General features: G+C 40.5%; 1 protein-coding gene across 2 annotated transcripts in view; it reads left to right on the top strand.

Annotated features, from left to right (window-relative positions):
- Positions 1-19,657, top strand: part of LOC129770900 (zwei Ig domain protein zig-8) — a 702,824-nt gene that overhangs the window by 370,578 nt on the left and 312,589 nt on the right. For both annotated transcript variants that reach the window (XM_055774072.1, XM_055774071.1), the window contains exon 3: positions 9,236-9,417. In XM_055774072.1, the coding sequence (XP_055630047.1) occupies positions 9,236-9,417 (182 nt within the window). The remainder of the gene's footprint in view (positions 1-9,235; positions 9,418-19,657) is intronic.

Genomic DNA, 19,657 nt, shown 5'->3' with positions numbered 1-19,657 from the left:
TACTAACTTATCTTCTCAGTGTATATTTTTTTCAAATTAAGCCGAAAATACTCTATAACAAACTATTTCGGTACGACTCATATTTTTTTAGATATAAATAATCAAAGATTTCTCTCACTCAAATCGATACGCCCTTTTCAAAAGTTACGCTTGAGTCAAAAAATGAACCATGATGATGTATTTGGAAAAGTTGTTGGAAATTATAAGCAAATTCATAAAATTTCATGAACATGACAGTATAACACAGCAAACATATTAAAAGGGATTATTTACTATAAAAAAGACAATGAATTAGAAATATTTTTCTAAATATTTCGAGAAAGGCTACATTTATACGGTAACGGTTTTACGGTAGATACGGTTTTACGCTCCCACCAGACAGCTCCGCGAAAGACAGCTATTGGCGATACGGCCGCATACAACGTCGTACGGGCAAAACTGTCCTTTGTCCAGCTGCTTCCGTGCGTTTAATGAAGTTCAATGTCACTTCGATTTTAATGTATCTAAATGTGTTTTTAAACGTAGAATTAGGAATATTAGGTAGTATTTAAGATTTGTCAGTCTGTGAGATGTTTTTTTTTAAATCTAAGACGAAGTGAAATGAATAAAAATTTAGAAGGAGATTGATAATAACCTTTTTTGTTTGAAATCACATCAGGATTCATAATTTGTGGCTAAAAATGATTGTTAACAACAAAAATTCGAAGTTTCGAAAATTCCTAAAAATTGAATGTTCTACAAAGTGACTTCTATTTTGTATGAAAAAATTTTAAAAAAATTTAAAAAATATGTATTTTGGATATTGCAAATAGAATTTTTATTTTGTAAATAAAAAAAAAGAGTACTAATTTTTTTCCTCAGTGTATATTTTTTTTCATATTCAACCATCAATACTTTATAACTCTTTCTAAGACATTGTTTCGTTACGACTCATAGTTTTTGAGATATAAATTATCAAAGATTTCTACTACTAAAATCGATACGCCCTTTTCATAAGTTACGCTTGAGTCAAAAAATTACCAATTGCTGTGAAAAACTCATATTTCATTGGAATCAAAAATACAAGTTTTTTAAATCTGCATTTTTAGGACGATTTCATTTGGAATTGCTGAGAATGGCTGCATTTAGAAGAAGATTCATAATGAGCTTTTATGTTTTAAATCACATCAGGATTTATAATTGTTTCTAAAATTCATAAAAATTCGATGGTTAACAAAGATCGTCAAAAATAGTTTTACCATCTTGTACTTATTTCTGGAACTTTCTACATAAATTCTATTTCATATGAAAAAAAAAATTAAAAATACATATTTTAGATATTGCCAATTAAAGTTTTTTTTTGTAAATAAAAAAAGAGTACTCTTTTTTTTTCTCCGTGTATATTTTTATTCACGTTTAAATATCAATACTCTATAACTCTTTCTAAGACACTATTTCGGCATGACTCATAGTTTTTGAGATATAAATTATAAAAGATTTCTTTTATTAAAATTGATACGCTCTATTGAAAAGTTGTGCTCGAGTCGAAAAATTCCCAATTGCTTTAAAAACTCATATTTTCTCCAACCCAAACGGAATACAAACATTCATTCAAATCAAAAATACTCATGTTTTGTCATTTGCCGATTTCAGCTATACAGCCATTTCAAGTCAAACCGATATAGTGGATCTCAAATTAACGAAAAAAGTAGTAGTTTTAGCTTTTTCGTAAAATATTAGATCCGTATTTTTTTTTTAAATTTTTTTATTAGGGTGCCCATTTCCATTTTATCCATTTTTTTTTCAAAAATGCATTTTTGTTTAAATTCATAACTTTTAAACTAATGAACCGATTCAGATGATCGACATATCAAATTAAAGACAACTAACTAGTCTTTTTTATTGAATATAGAGGGCGTAATTTTTTAATTTTTTTTAAAGCTGAAGTTTCTTACACAATATATTCAGGAAATCGAATAGGTATTTTTCTTTTTTCAGTATCGAAAGTCTCGCTCCAACTATTCACTAGCTGGAGCGAGACTATCTATCAGAATAAGTAGTAGTATTGGTGAATTATATACCTAAATGAGCGTTCGCAGAAAATATTTCATCTTCGGAAAAAAAAACTGCTTTTCTCGTGTGCTGAAGGATGAAATAAAAAAAGCTTTAAAATGCTTGTGTGAATGGGAGCAGACATCTCTTTCTCTCAGACTGAACGTCAGTTCAAATGATGTCTACGGGGATCGAACCAAAGCCGACCGGAATGTAAGGTAATTTTACACGACTACGCTATCCACATAGCCACTGGTGCTGTTTCATAAAAGCGTGATGATATTACTCCTCATTATAAAATGTTTTCTAAGAGTTTAAAGGAGAGCATAAACGTGAATCTATATCCTTTCGGTCTGGGCTGTGTATGTGGCAAAGCATACGAAAAGCTTTAAGGCGTGCTTATTCGCAATGTGTCTCTTGTGTCGTTCGCTCATATTGCTCTTATATTGCTATAGCATGTATATTATACAAATCCAATACAGGTCGGACTCGATTATGTAAAGACTCGATTATATGTGATTCGATTATATACAATTTTGAACTCGATTATATCCAGTTTGAAAAAAATAATATTTTTTCCACATTTCAAATATGACTTGTTTCAAGAAAAAAATGTAACCTTTGAACGTTGAGGTGGAACTTAAGTAGCTGTTATATGTAAAGTGGGATACAAATCTTGATTTTTGAAGATTTTGCTTGAATTTTGACCAGGAATTGTTTATATCGATATTGCAGCGAAATGAGGAAAGGAAAGATAGAAGTTGGGTGTCAAAGAACAAATTGTAGATGTGGTAGTTCTGTAACTCTGTCATTGTTAAAATTCGAACATATGCGTAGAACGATTTTTTTTTCATCAAATATGATAATTTATCACCTTCTGAGAGATTCTGGAAAAAAAAATTTCTCGTGAGAAAGGGTTTTTTAGCACTGAACACACTATAAAGTCGCCAAAATTCAGCAGCAATTCAGCCTGGGACCGCACCTGTAAACAAATAATAATTAGTGCATCAACATATCTGTTATTAATCGACACTCACCTTTCCATCGGGAACAAAACATGAATCGTTATTTGTACATCACATAATAAACAACATTAGCGTTGGATCACAACACAAAACAACAATCACAACAAACGAACAAAAACAAGAAAATTGTCACAATGTAGGAACGGATGGAAACGAACCCTCTATACAAAGCGCAATTGTATTAAAGCGAATATTCCAGACGCAACCCAAACAAACGCTATTCAAGTGACTATAGGTCAATCGTATAAATAGTGCACGAAATGTTCAGATCAGGTCAGTCGCAAATAAACCTTCGATCAGTATAGGTCAGCTTTGACTATATTCGTTCTCATCATCTCATCTTTCAACGGGTAGCCAACTCACTCTACTACTATTCGGAACTCTGCTCAGATACCTCTCTGGGCGAAGACAAGCTCATTTAATGTAATGAATCGGGATGCCAAAACATCTGCTCTAGCCTTGAAAAAGGCCAATTATGAAAACATACAAATTCTGGAAAATTGGAAAACCTCGAGGATCACACCGTCTGGTCGCTAGTCGGATGACCGATGATGTATTTAATGTAACGAATGGCTTATTTCTATCGCATTAATATCAGCAAGCATTAATTGCAATTTTTCCTCTCTACACAGTGTTCGTTTTTGCTTTATGCATCTTCTACTTCTACTTCTACTTCTACTACTACTCAGAGTTTAAATACATAGAGAAAAGTTGATGGATCTGGGCCTATGGGCACGATGGGATCTTGACATAGGACTGTGATTGTGTGTGGTAATTGCATTTGAATTGAGTTTTTTCATTGTTGTATTTTTTCTCTTCTGATACATCAATTCTCTGAAAAATATGCGTGAGTATACACTTTCGAACTTCTAAATCAGCAGCCAGTTAAATTTATTAATTGCAATTTTAACATAATCAAACAAGATGCTCGACACAATGACATCCTGGACCACAATTACATAAATTGTTAGTGTAAGACCTACACGATAAAACGTGAATTGGGCAAGTATTGATCGTACAACAACCTGAACTTCAATGTAATAAAATCTCTATCAACGTTTAACCTTTTGGACCAGGCTCTCATCAAATCTTTGGGGAGAATAGAGTGAAACCATCCAATATCTTTTTCAAGATAATTCCTAGAACATCCTCCATTGATTGGTTGGTAAATGACTGGACTAAACGTACCATCGGTACTTCGCGTACCTGCAGGCATAAAATAGACCCCATTCGTGGTCCTTAGCTTCCTGTCCAGTAACTCCTATCCCTACCTCCCCGTGGTACCGGCTGGGGTACGAGTAACCATAGTGAAGATCGGGTAACCAACCCCGGTGGGATCTTGGTCGTATGCTGACAGGGAAGGGGGCCTATCCGAGCGTCTGTTCACCATGGAGGTGCGGCTCAAAACAGCGTCTGATCCCCATGTTAGGGGCGGCTGATCACTGTCTTCGTGCCAGCGGGGACTCTAAAAAGAGCTGTGCACGACGGTCCTCCGGCGAGACAGGGGGTTGGTGCAGGCCCTGCAAGCCATCCGTAAAAATAAAACGCACAGGAAAATTCACAAAGAAATTCGAGACAGGACAATCGGACTAGACCTACGCAAAGAACACGGACTAGAGATTGGAAACTCGGAACATGGAACTGCAAGTCTCTCAATTTTCTTGCGAGTACCCGAATTCTTTCGGAAATATTGAGAGCCCGCAATTTCAACATCGTAGCGCTGCAGGAGGTGTGCTGGAAAGGTTCGATGGTGCGATCGTTCCATGGTGGATATACCATCTATCAGAGCTGCGGCAACACACATGAGCTGGGTACAGCTTTCATCGTGATGGGGGACATGCAAAAACGGGTGATTGGTTGGTGGCCGATCAATGAAAGAATGTGCAGATTGAGGATGAGAGGAATCTTCAATATCAGCATTATCAACGTCCACAGCCCCCATCTAGCTAGCACCGATGACGATAAAGAAGAATTCTACGCGCAGCTAGAGCGTGAATACGATCGCTGCCCAAAACACGACATCAAAATCGTCATCGGTGATTTGAACGCTCAGGTCGGCCAGGAGGAGGAATTCAGACCGGTAATTGGTAGGTTCAGCGGCCATCAGCGAACCAACGAAAACGGCCTAAGACTTATCGACTTCGCTGCCTCCAAGAACATGGCCATACGTAGCACCTTCTTCCAGCACAGCCTCCAATACCGTAACACCTGGAGATCACCACAGCAAACAGAAACACAAATTGACCACGTTTTGATCGACGGTCGGCACTTCTCGGATATCATCGACGTCAGAACCTATCGTGGCGCTAACATCGATTCAGACCACTACCTGGTATTGGTCAAACTGCGTTCTAAACTGTCAGTCGTCAATAACATAAGACACCAGCGCTCACCACGGTACCACCTACGACGACTACAGGAGCCGAACGTTGCTGCAACATATTCGCAGCGTCTTGAAGCTGCGTTACCGGGGGTAGACGAACTGGATGTTGTTCCCCTCGATGAATGCTGGAACTCCTTAAAATCAGCAATTAACAGCACAGCAGAGACCGTCATCGGGTATGAACAACGAGGACAACGGAACGAATGGTTTGACGACGAGTGCAGAGCGCTCCTGAACGAGAAGGATGCAGCACGCGCAGCCATGCTGCAACGAGCGACTCGACAAAACGTGGAACGATACAGACTGAAACGAAGGCAGCAAACACATCTCTTTCGGGAAAAAAGGCGCCGCCTGGAAGAGAAAGAGTGTGAGGAGATGGAGCTGCTTTATCGTTCTCGAGAATCGCGGAAGTTCTTCAAGAAACTAAACGCCTCGCACAAAGGCTTTGTGCCGCGGGCCGAAATGTGCAGAAACAAGGAAGGAGGCATCTTGACGAACGAACGCGAGGTGATCGAAAGGTGGAGGCAGCACTACGATGAACACCTGAACAGCGCGTAGACAGAAGACCTAGACGGCGTTGAGGAGGACTACACCGGTGCAATGAACAACGACGACGTACCACCCTCGACGATGGGTGAAGTTAAGGAGGCCATTAATCAGCTCAAGAACCACAAAGCAGCTGGTAAGGATGGCCTCGTAGCGGAGCTCTTCAAGGGAGGTCCGAGAAAAATTGTAGAGTGTATGCACCGGTTGATAGTCAGGATCTGGGACACAGAACAGCTACCGGAGGAGTGGAAGGACGGGGTAATCTGCCCCATCTATAAAAAAGACGACAAGTTGGATTGTGGGAACTATCGTGCCATCACAATCCTGAATGGTGCCTACAAAATTTTGTCTCAGATCCTCTTCCGCCGCCTATCGCCAATAGTAAGTAGATTTGTGGGAAGTTATCAGGCCGGATTCATGCCCGGTTGCTCGACGACGGATCAGATTTTTACACTGCGGCAGATCCTCCAAAAGTGCCGCGAGTATCAGGTCCCTATACACCACATCTTCGTCGACTTCAAGGCCGCATATGATACAATCGACCGACGACAGCTACGGAGGATCATGGACGAACACGGCTTTCCCCGAAAGCTGACAAGACTGATTCAGGCAACGATGAACGGTGTGCGGTGCAGTGTGCGGATCTCAGGTGAGCTGTCGGAATCATTTGAGACTCACAGGGGACTTCGACAAGGCGATGGAATCTCCTGTCTGCTCTTCAACGTGGCGCTGGAAGGTGTTATGCGGAGAGCGGGCTTCAACATGCGGGGCACGATTTTCAACAAGTCTAGTCAGTTTATATGCTTCGCCGACGACGTGGACATAATCGGAAGAACACATGCGACGGTAGCCGACTTGTTTACCCGACTGAAACACGATGCAGGGCTGATTGGGCTTGGGATCAATGCGTCTAAGTCTAAATACATGCTAGCTGGAGGGACTGATCGCAACAGAGTTCTTCTTGGTAGTAGTGTTGTGATCGACGGCGATGAGCTCGAGGTGGTAGAGGAATTTGTCTACCTTGGCTCGTTGATAACAACTGACAACAACAACAGCCGTGAAATTCGAAGACGCATTGTCAATGGAAGTCGTGCCTACTATGGGCTCCGCAAATCCTTGAGGTCCAACAAACTCCGACCCCGTACGAAGTGTACCATGTACAAATCCCTAATTCGACTGGTTGTTCTCTATGGGCACGAGGCATGGACGATGCTTGAAGAGGACTCACAAGCGCTTGGAGTTTTCGAACGCCGAGTGCTCAGAACAATATACGGTGGTGTACAGGAAAGCGGAGTATGGAGAAGGAGAATGAACCACGAACTGGCGCAACTCTACGGCGAACCCAGCATTCAGAAAGTCGCCAAGGCTGGACGAGTGCGATGGGCAGGGCATGTTGCAAGATTGCCGGACAGCAGCTCTGCAAAGATGGTGTTCGCATCGAATCCGGTAGTAACAAGAAGGAGAGGAGCCCAGCGAGCGAGGTGGTTGGACCAGGTGGAGCAGGACTTGGCAAGAATCGGTGCAGCCGGGAGTTGGAGAACTGCAGCCATGGATCGGGACTATTGGCGAAAAATTGTGAAGAAGATCTAATCTCTCAATAGGATGTAGTATCATTATAAATAAATAAAAAATCCTCCATTGATTGTGCGAACTGATAAATGTCTATTATCGGCAAATGGAGAATAATTCATAATATGCATCTAATAACGCCGAAATGTAGGTAAAAAGATGGTTCGTTGCGTTATGGCTAGTAAAATCGAAATAACATACACATTTATATCGTCAAATTGTTAACTTTGTTTTACTATATCCACTGTTCATGTTTTAATTTCCTGTCTAATGATATACACCACAACATATGTCACAATAACGATTTTGAGTAATATGCATTTGAAACCTTTTGATGAATCGTTTCGTTTTTCGTAGGGTTACCTCCTATGTAGAAATCAAAGACAATGTCATATGTCAAAATTTAACTTACTGAAAAAACTGCCGATAAAACATTGATATACGTGAAGGTGACGAACATGTTTTTTTATTCCTATTCTACCCTAAAAATATTGTTTTTTACGTTTTTGATTTTATTAAATATCAAGAAATTTGTTCTGAAAAAATTGAAAAAAAGTATACTTAACTGAATTTCCAATAGTTCGCCGGAAGGGTAAGATTAACAATCATTGAAATCTTGAAATTGGTATTTTTAACGCTCTTGATAGATTGAAAAGCGTAAAATTCAAAAAGGCATTACAACTGGACAACCGACGGGACGAAATTGAAACCCGTTCGACTGGAAAATCATTGCTCATTGTTTCCCCCATTGTCTCGACTGGCATTTGGAATTGAAATGACTTCGCTGTTTGTTTTTCTACGAAAAAGAAAAATGCTTCTAACGAAGGAATAACGAATCGCAGGACCGCCCCAAAATCGTGTGCTCTATCTCTGTGTTTGCGGTATTTTAGATTGTGATTCCATCGCTTTCATCGAGTCGCCGATGGGTTCGTGAAGCGGAAAGATTTGGGATTCAGAGAGGGGCAAACGCCAACCAGTCAATGTCAATTATTTCGCAAGAAGTTGGAATCGGATTGCATGGTGGGAGGGGGGGATAAATAAAAATAAAAAAACAAAATAATCTCTCCGGGTATCAAGTGAGAAACCAGCGTGAAAATCTCGCCTGTCACACAGAATCCGGACGGTGGTGGTATCGTTTGGCAGCCCTAATTGTGCAGAAACCGAATTTTCCGGCGATGCGCATAAATATAGCAGATCTCACAGTCTGTCTCGTCTCGGTGCATGGCATAATTGATTTTTATTGACGTTTTTTGGTTCATTCCCGTCAAATGTACATATTCACCTATTTTTCTCTTCATGTTTTCTATAGTAAAAGGACTGTGTTCATAAATTTCATTCTCTATGACATTTCCCCACTTTTCTGTATGGATTGGATTCCGAGGTAATCCAGATCCCCAGCCATAATTACTACTGAACAATTTCCTTCGATAGTATGAAAGGGGTAATCAAGCTGCAGTCAACACATAATCCCCAACAGCTGCAATGCATCAAGATTCCTCTGCAATAATCACGCAATTGGTATCCAGCAGTAACTGCAATCTTCCACCCACTAAATCAGCGAGGTTCTTGGTCTGTCGCCTGGAAATATATACGAGTACAAGTAATCTGTGGCAAAAAAAAACAAACCCAATCATAATTCTGCTTCTAACGTTTTTCCACCATCTTCCCATTTTTCTTTCAGATAACAAATCAATACTCGCCAACACAGACTGGAAAAAGCTGTGGCTGGAGACGGGCCAACTCGGTGGCAGTGGCGGAACGAGCAGTAGTGGAAGTGGGGCTGGAATTAGTGCCGGCATTGGCAGCCCTCGAACGGATAATCATCTCGACAGTAGCGATTCCACGTTGCTTGACGATGGCGAGGTAAGAGCGTGGGATGGATTCCTTTTTTTTTGTTTCGTTCTCCAGCTAAACAAGAAAAAACAATTGCTGAACTTAAATTACCATGGCAGAGCAGAATGCAATTGCGCTAATTTACGCTCGAAAAAACTTTGCATCTGCATAGTAACGAGCAATCGAAAGCATCAACTGGTAAATTGCAGATGCAATGCCAATGCAATATAAATTACAGACAGTTCTCGTATGATAACGATTAGCAATCAAGAGATTAGATTCGTCTCCCCACTCCCCGGCATCCAACGCGATACACAGTAGTTATTCATTAGTAATCAGTAGCAACCCTTAATGGGAACGACATCATGGTGTCACATTATCCTTTGTTGGGTCTTCTCGGAAACAATTTAATATACACACACACGATCGAAAGGGATGCGCACTCCTGACTTCGAGACAATTTCAAACGAGTCAGACAGAATATTCAAAGTTTATTATTGCTGCAGCAACAGTTTGGAAGTGTGTTGCATCAAAGGAAAGCGCAAAGTTGGAATGTGTTGCCGTGAAAAACTTTCCAAACCAGTCCCCACCCCATTAGCAGATGTCGTCCGCAAAGTGCAACGATGTATTCGAAATTTATCATCTGTGGGAGGAGAAGTCGCACTCAAGCGACAAGCTGCCAACTGGCAGCGAACAACTTCTGCGAAATAGCTTAATGATAAAACTTTCTCGCCCGAAATCGTACATTCCACCGCACGTTTTGAGACTGCGTTCGGTATGATGACCACCGCAATCGAATTCATTCCGAAATGTGACTGTAAATGATGCCAACATAATGCCGGAAATTGCGCTAATGTAACTTTCGCCGTGGTCGGTAAGTGTAGCTGGAGCCACAATTATAGACGGTACGAAGGTCCACCATACCGTAGGGGCGGAAGTGGGTACATTATACCGATTCAATTAATGCTACAATAAGTAACTCTAAACTTGGTACATAATACAAAAAAAAACTAAAACCGGAAAAAATGGCTTCCACGATAGACCAGTATTCGTGCAACTGTTATTCTTCAGTTCCGGTTGTTTTGCCGTGTACATACTTAAGCGAGTTTTGTTTGTTCTGAGACAAAACCGGCTACACGGGTAATAAAAAGATGTTCATTTGTTTAGCAACCTATGTGAAATGCGAGTTTTTTTTAAGAAAATCATTAAAAATGTGCCTTTCAAAGCTAATTATACCTTCTAAAAATGTAAAGAAAGACGTGATGAAGTAACAACAGTTTTTTATTTAGAAATGAATTTAGGAAACACGGCGGTTGAGAAACATCCCAAGAAAAATCATCAAATTAAATTTTGGTGAGTTTACTATTTCTCCGAATTGTTCCATGAATACCGTTAGCCTTATTTTGTTCATGATTATTTACTGGTGTAACCCCCATACGTAAATCCTGTTCGTATTCAGTATTTTTAAAGTAGTTTTCTTTTTTTTTTGTGAATTGTTTAGCTCCCGAGCAATCGAAATAATGTTAACATGCCGTTCAACTTCGATAATTCTTGTAATTTCATCAGTGGCGTAGCATACGGGATGTGAGAGGGGGCGTCAGAGGGATGACATCCACGACGATAAGTTTAAAAAAAATCCTTCAAGTTTTTGGATGAACGTGAACGCGTTTATTCAGTGAAAAAGTATAAAGATATGTGCCCAATGACAAAAGCTTAACATAGGACAGTAATTGTTCAAAAAATGCTTCTCAATTATTTTTTTTAATTGTTCAAAAATTCTTAGATTTTACTTATCTAATAAAGTCTGCTTCATTTAATATTGGAACAAATTCTTTTGCTCATTGTGGCGCTCCTAGTGGACGGATTTGGAAACTTTTTTCACCCACGTGTCGGGAAATTCATTACCTTTCACCATGTATTTATGTCATAACACCAAACGATAGCATTTTGTAAACAACCGCCATGGAAGCCGAACGGAGAGATAAAATTGTGCACAGTTTTCTTGAAAATCCATTGTTGTCGGCATCTAAGCTAGCTAAACAGCTTAAAATGCCCAGAAATACCGTATGGCGTGTTATCAAGCAGTACAAGGAAACATTGACGACGGCTCGGAAGCCGCATTCGAAGCGTCGGAGTGGAACTGTCGACCGGAAACTGCGTGGGAAAGTCATCAAGGCCGTCAAGAGGAATCCCAATCTTTCAGACCGCGATTTGGCAAATAAGTTCCAGGCCGCTCACAGTACGGTGCGACGAATTCGTCTCCGGGAAGGAATAAGGTCATTCCGAGCCAGCAAACAGCCAAATCGGACGCTGAAGCAGAACAATGTGGCCAGAATCCGTGCTCGAAAGCTGTACGACCAAGTGCTGACCAAGTTCGACGGATGTATTCTGATGGACGATGAGACCTACGTGAAGGCGGACTTTGGGCAAATCCCAGGTCAAAAATTTTATTTGGCGACGGCTCGGGGGGATGTACCTGCAAAATTTAAGTTCGTGTTTGCGGATAAATTCGCCCGCAAGTACATGGTTTGGCAGGGGATATGGCAGGGGGCAGGGGATTTTCCGTGATGCAAATTGCATCACGGAAAAAACGCTGTAGAAATTCGCCCAGTAGACCGATCCTTTTGAAAATTTTAGACAGTAAAATAAAAACTAATAAACAACTTTTGGCATTTTCTTTTCATTCATACTTCGAGCCCAAGCCCGTATGCTCGCACCTTCCTCTTTACCCCGTCCATAAGTTTCCGTACAACGTCAGGTTGTAGTTTTTTTTTGAACAGAAATCCATTTTCTCTTGAAGTCCGCCTCCGATTTGACAACTTTTGGGTTCTTCCGGAGGGCCTGCTTCATAATCGCCCAATATTTCTCTATTGGGCGAAGCTCCGGCGCGTTGGGCGGGTTCATTTCCTTTGGCACTAAGGTGACCCCGTTGGCTTCGTACCACTCCAACACGTCCTTTGAATAGTGGCACGAAGCGAGATCCGGCCAGAAGATGGTCGGGCCCTCGTGCTGCTTCAATAGTGGTAGTAAGCGCTTCTGTAGGCACTTCTTAAGGTAAACCTGCCCGTTTACCTTGCCGGTCATCACGAAGGGGGCGCTCCGCTTTCCGCAAGAGCAGATCGCTTGCCACACCATGTACTTTTTGGCAAACTTGGATAGTTTCTGCTTGCGAATCTCCTCCGGAACGCTGAATTTGTCCTCTGCGGAGAAGAACAACAGGCCCGGCAGCTGACGAAAGTCCGCTTTGACGTAGGTTTCGTCGTCCATTACCAGGCAATGCGGCTTCGTCAGCATTTCGGCTTCGTCAGCTTCCGGGCTCGCGTCTTCCCCACCATGTTTTGCCTTTCGTCGCGGTTGGGAGCCTTCTGAACCTTGTATGTACGCAGGCTCTCCCGCTGCTTGGTCCGCTGGACGAATGAACTTGACAAATTCAGCTTATTGGCGACATCCCGGACCGAACTTCTCGGATCACGTCTAAACTGCTTAACTACGCGCTTGTGATCTTTTTCACTGACGGAGCATCCATTTTTGCCATTCTTCACCTTCCGGTCGATGGTTAGGTTCTCGAAGTATCGTTTTAGTACTCTGCTGACCGTGGATTGGACGATTCCCAGCATCTTACCGATGTCCCGATGTGACAAATCGGATTCTCGAAATGAGTGCACAGGATTAATTCACGACGCTCTTTTTCGTTCGACGACATTTTTCCAAATTTACGAAAAATTGACAGTGAAACATGGCCAACGTGATCTATACACTCTTATCTAATTATAAGCGAAAGCTGAAGATATAATTCCTAAAAATTAAATTTCTACAGCGTTTTTTCCGTGATGCAATTTGATGTGACACACCCTTTATTCAAAAAAATAATTCGTGGATAGCTGCAGCAATCAAAAGTGTTTTTATAAAAATCGAAAATTCATAGTGAAATTTCAATCAAAACATTTATTAAAACAATCGTGTATATGATCAACATTTGAATCACGCGTTGACATAGATCCTTCGTCCGTAAGTAAACATCCAGAAGCCTGAAATACCTGAAAAGAAAAAAAGGGAAAAATGTTATGAGTGAATTTGTTGTTATATAGATTGGTGGAAAACAGAGGTGGAAAAATCGAAGGAAATAAAGCTAAATTTGGTGGAAAGAAGGACAGAAAAGCATCAGAAAAGCAAAGGAGGAAAAGTATAGTTCGAAAGGCGAAGGATAGAGGCCAAAAGACGGCAGAAAGTTGTGAGCACGAGGTTGAAGAAGGAACTAATTTGTGAGTAATATTGCACCTTTATTGTATGAAATTTGTATTTATAAAATGAATATATTTCAGTTTGAGCTGATCCTAAAAAGCCTGCTTCAAAATTCGTTTCGTATCCGTAACAGCCTATTTAACATGAATTATGTTAATTTTCTAATTCGTAGGTCATCTTTAGTTCTCAATCAGTTCAAATAACCCATTCGGGATGGTTTCGGCCAAGCTGCGCCATGTTGTAGTGTGTATATCGTTCTACGCAGAGGATACTGCTCGGTTAAGCACTTCAAATCACTCATACTGCTTGTAAGCTGCATCTACTATTCGTCCGATCACTCCTCATAAGTTCCTGACAGCGTTTCGATTTGGCAAACAAGCTGACCAGTCCAGAATCTGAAACCCCTATTCATTAAACCATGCCATAACTTTCCGAATTTTATGAATTGATGCCAAATTACTCAATTATCACATTGATGTTGACGCAAAAACAGCAGTAAATGATTCTGAAGCACTTCGTTGCATATCTGACTGTTCATTCGTGTTAATGGTAAGCCATCTGAACCAGGCCTTTTTGAGAAAATTCTCCCCAAACCATAAAAGTCCCATTTTCATAGCTATGAGTCCAAAAACTAATATGGAAACTAATTCCATGGGTCTCACTATTTCAGGAGAACTTCTCTGATAAAAACAAATTTAAACTGACCAGACGTCCCGCATTTTAACAAAATGTCCCGCGTAAGATTGCGTCCCGCGAAACGTCCCGCATTTGGTAAAAGAAACGGAAATGTCCCGCGATATCAATATATTTCAATATCACAATTTGATCATGTTGATTTTCTTAAATGGATGACCTCAAAAAAAAACTTTTATTTGGCAGAGTGTTCAAGAGCGCTTCTAATGCATCTAAAGACTAATACGTTGAGCTGGTTTCATCACACCGACAGTGGGCTTTTTGTTTAGAGAGTGTCAACTGGAAGCGACAGCAACATATCTCCAGGCGTTCCATCCTCCAGTGTTCTTTTGGCATAATGGGCTGATCCCAGGTTCGGCATAAAGATAACATCACCCTCGCCACTTCCGGCAAGCACTTCGTACTTCAGGTAAACTTCGATATAACGTACATTTCACTTTCAAAATTGTGCGTTGTATCGAATTGTACGTTATATCGAAGCATAATAAAGTACTCACAAACGTAGTCTATAATACATTATTGTGTTGCTGTTTTAGTAAAGTTAATGAATAACTTCAATCAGAAGACTAAGCCAGCCTTTCTCATGATGTTTCCCTTCGTACTGTTGATTAAAGCTTGATTCATTTAGAATCCGGAATCACAAAACCAGCTGTATTTCGGAATTGATTGAAGTCACAAAACTTGTTTTAGCATCACAATACGGATAATTCATTGTTCTATCAGAAAAAAGTATTGAAAAAAATTTTCCTTCACACTTTGGAAATGTGTACGTTATATCGAGGTAAAATGTACGTTATATCGAGTGACGTTATATCGAGGGTACGTTATAACGAGGGTACGTTATATCGAAGTTTCCCTGTATATATCTCCTCGTTAATCATATGACTCGAAAGAAGAGCGGCTTGAACATCCACTCCACGTTTGTCAGAGAAGAACCTTCTTCGAGAACTTGATGTGGATGATATATTTGACGTCATCGGTTACCTGGAGAATGTAAAGTACCCGGTCCCCTGCCATTCGTTGAATTCTAGCATCAAGTATGTCTCATCTTTCGTTATGAGCAAGGAAGATGTTTTTCACCAGCATCTCATGCTACTCCTTCTGGGTGATTGCATGCTGCTCAGATACGGCCGGTCTCGTTCGGCGCTTCCGCATTAAAATGTCCATTTTGACCTGATTCTCCTTCACCGTTTGGCCGGTTGCTTCGATCACCCGGCTTAAGGAACGGCAGGTAGATGATGTTGTAAATACCAGATCGGCTATATGTGGTGGACACAAAGTGCCTCAGGATGTCCAACTTTTTCGCTGTAGGGTGGAGCTTGCAGTATGAAAAAATAATCAAGTTGCTTGACAGTGCTGCTGCTGCGAATCAACAGCCTTGAATCATTTTTGTTGTAGGCTTAATAAACGTAAGATTCAAGGAAAATTTGTTCCATAAAATTATATTTCATCACCATCCGAAATTTATCCATTTTTTTTTTTGAATGCATACGTTAACACTAAAATCGATGAAAAATAAATTGGAATTTTTGAGCATTCCATTCTGTAATTTGAAGAAAATTGTAGACTTTGAATCTTCCTTTAGGGCATAAACAAAATCTAAACCACCGAAAAATCACAACTGGGTGCCGATACTTAGAAAGAAATAATACAGATCAGTTAGTTTATGCCTGGTTGGTTTATGTTCATATAACGAATATACATAACGTTTTGTTTTTGTGTCCCGCGTTAGACCTCTGACCATCTGGTCACTTTAAACAAATTCAACTTGAATCGAATTTCTTCATTCTGGAAGGATTTACGGAACGTGTCATTCAACTCGTAACTTTGCAGGCGGCAGTTTGATGGTTTGTGGAGATTTCTTTCAAAAACGCCTGGTTTAGATGGCTTACCATCAACACGAATGAACAGTCAGAAGTGCAACGAAGTACTTCAGAATCATCTACTGCTGTTTTGCATCAAAAACAGTTTGATAATTGGATAATTTGGCATCACTTCATAAAATCCGGAAGGTTATGGCATGGTTTATTGAATAGGGGCTTCAGATTCTGGACTGGTCAGCTTGTTTACCAGATCGAAACCCATCAAGAACTCACGAGGAGTGGTTGTACGAATTGTAGATGCAGTTTACAAGCAGTATGAGTGATTTGAAGAGCCTAACCGAGCAGTATCCTCTGCTTAGAACGAGATACACACTACAATATGGCGCAGCTTGGCCGAAACCATCCCGAATGGATTATTTGAACTGATTGAGAACTAAAGATGCCCTACGAATTAGAAACTTATTTTAATTCATGTGAAATTGACGTTAATTTTGTAAAGCAGTGAGAGTTTATCCATCTGGTTCTATAGTTATGAAACACTGAAATTTTAGTTTTTTTTGTTGTTTTGCGCCTGAACACAATAATATAGTTCAAATGGCCAGTTTTTTAAATGAAGATAGTTATTATATCCTATACTATATACTTCAATTCAACCGACTTCTTACATATCTCTGGAAACTCAGAAAAAAATGAGTGGCTCTATAGTTGTGAAACATAGTATATTCCAAGTGGTGGCTCTGGGAAGAGCCGTTTGTTACATGGATTGGTACTCTTCAAACGAGTAGTCAGCCATTTCATGCCAAGCCGATATAGTGGATCTCAGATTTTCGTCAGAAGTGGTAAATATGTTCTTTATCGTAAAACATTAGATCCGTATTTTTATGTTTTTTATTTTGGTGCCCATTTCCATTTTAGAGTGTTCCGAAAAATATGTTTTTCCACTTTTTCCCAAAAATGTCTGTTTTCGACAATTCATAACATTTGAACCAATGAACCGAACACGCGGAACTTGGAAGTCCCCCAGAAACGCTTCCAAATCCGATCTGGGAGTCAGATAATGATTCATTCGTCTGGCTCACAAGGGTCCTATACTGTCGTTCTACGCATAGTTGTTCTATGTTCCAAAAACAGCAAACGGAGAAAAACGCATTCAAAGTTTTCTAGCATATTTGTCTACCAGAAGCTTTAAGCATTTCGGTTTAGCAATACACTAGGTTTTTTATAACCAGAAAACTATTGTTCAATGAAATGTGAATAGTTCCCCTCACTTGAATTAATCAATTATGGTAAGGACTTCAAAATTCATGGTGGGACAGCTATGCCTAGAATATCAACATGGGACAATTGAACATGGGACAACTATGCGTAGAACGACAGGTTCGATGATTTTGTGATTTCTTGTTCACTTACTACTTAAACTATTTCACTTACTATTTAAATAAAAATAATTTATTAGTTCGATAAATTAATTTAAAAATTCTATTAAAAACAAAACAAAGACTGGATAACAAGGTTTGATTGGAGGGGTAACATCCAAGACAGCCGCCCCGGGTGTCACCCGGTCACACTACGCCATTGGATTTCATCAACTTTTTCGATGACGGGCTAACCTGTGTGAGACCAATTTTCATCTTTCAAGATGAGGCCTACATTCCTAGAAGAACTTACATGAGTCGTTTTTAATTCGTACTTGGTTGAGATTTCGATGCTAATTAACACGAAGCACCCATAAATAGATGTGCCGCTAAAGAAATGTATGATCTGTTCGTAAATAATTTCTTGAGCGTATTTGAAACGAACCATATCTCGAATCAAGCTGTGAGTCTGGGCACTAGAGAATGTACCTGAAACGTGAAACGAGGAACTTCACATGTACATCAAAAATAATCAAAAATCATCAAAAATTCATCACGTTTTTTTTAACATCTTCATTACATTAAATGAGCTTAAAAGTTTCATTAAATATGCATACTGGTACAGCATTTACTCAAGCGAGAAGCGAGTTTATGTATACCACCTTGATCAAAAAGTTCCCGGAATTCATTCAAGAAATGAAAAATACAAGATTATAAAGGGTGTGTCACATCAAATTGCATCACGGAAAAAACGCTGTAGAAATTCGCCCAGTAGACCGATTCTTTTGAAAATTTTAGACAGTAAAATAAAAACTATTAAACAACTTTTGGCATTTTCTTTTTATTCATACTTCGAGCCCAAGCCCGTATGCTCGCACCTTCCTCTTTACCCCGTCCATAAGGTTCTGTACAACGTCAGGTTGTAGTTTTTTTTGAACAGAAATCCATTTTCTCTTGAAGTCCGCCTCCGACTTGACAACTTTTGGGTTCTTCCGGAGGGCCTGCTTCATAATCGCCCAATATTTCTCTATTGGGCGAAGCTCCGGCGCGTTGGGCGGGTTCATTTCCTTTGGCACGAAGGTACCCCGTTGGCTTCGTACCACTCCAACACGTCCTTTGAATAGTGGCACGAAGCGAGATCCGGCCAGAAGATGGTCGGGCCCTCGTGCTGCTTCAATAGTGGTAGTAAGCGCTTCTGTAGGCACTCCTTAAGGTAAACCTGCCCGTTTACCGTGCCGGTCATCACGAAGGGGGCGCTCCGCTTTCCGCAAGAGCAGATCGCTTGCCACACCATGTACTTTTTGGCAAACTTGGATAGTTTCTGCTTGCGAATCTCCTCCGGAACGCTGAATTTGTCCTCTGCGGAGAAGAACAACAGGCCCAGCAGCTGACGAAAGTCCGCTTTGACGTAGGTTTCGTCGTCCATTACCAGGCAATGCGGCTTCGTCAGCATTTCGGCTTCGTCAGCTTCCGGGCTCGCGTCTTCCCCACCATGTTTTGCCTTTCGTCGCGGTTGGGAGCCTTCTGAACCTTGTATGTACGCAGGCCCTCCCGCTGCTTGGTCCGCTGGACGAATGAACTTGACAAATTCAGCTAATTGGCGACATCCCGGACCGAACTTCTCGGATCACGTCTAAACTGGTTAACTACGCGCTTGTGATCTTTTTCACTGACGGAGCATCCATCTTTGCCGTTCTTCACCTTCCGGTCGATGGTTAGGTTCTCGAAGTATCGTTTTAGTACTCTGCTGACCGTGGATTAGACGATTCCCAGAATCTTACCCATGTCTCGATGTGACAATTCCGGATTCTCGAAATGAGTGCGCAGGATTAATTCACGACGCTCTTTTTCGTTCGACGACATTTTTCCAAATTTACGAAAAATTGACAGTGAAGCATGGCCAACGTGATCTATACACTCTTATCTGATTATAAGCGAAAGCTGAAGATATAATTCCTAAAAATTAAATTTCTACAGCGTTGTTTCCGTGATGCAATTTGATGTGACACACCCTTTACATCAAAATTCATATAGTTCCCTTCAAAGTACTCCCCATCAATTCAATTTGCGGTATGGTAATCAGCGACATCTTCAAATTTTCCATTATCTCATCTCGGGTGCTGAAACGTGGTTTCTTGAGTCGTTCGAATGGAAAAA

Source organism: Toxorhynchites rutilus, chromosome 2 (genome assembly GCF_029784135.1).
Source record: "Toxorhynchites rutilus septentrionalis strain SRP chromosome 2, ASM2978413v1, whole genome shotgun sequence".
Taxonomy (NCBI): Eukaryota; Metazoa; Arthropoda; class Insecta; order Diptera; family Culicidae; genus Toxorhynchites; species Toxorhynchites rutilus.
The sequence above is the reverse complement of the archived record's forward strand: the minus strand, read 5'-3'. Positions and strand labels throughout refer to the sequence as shown.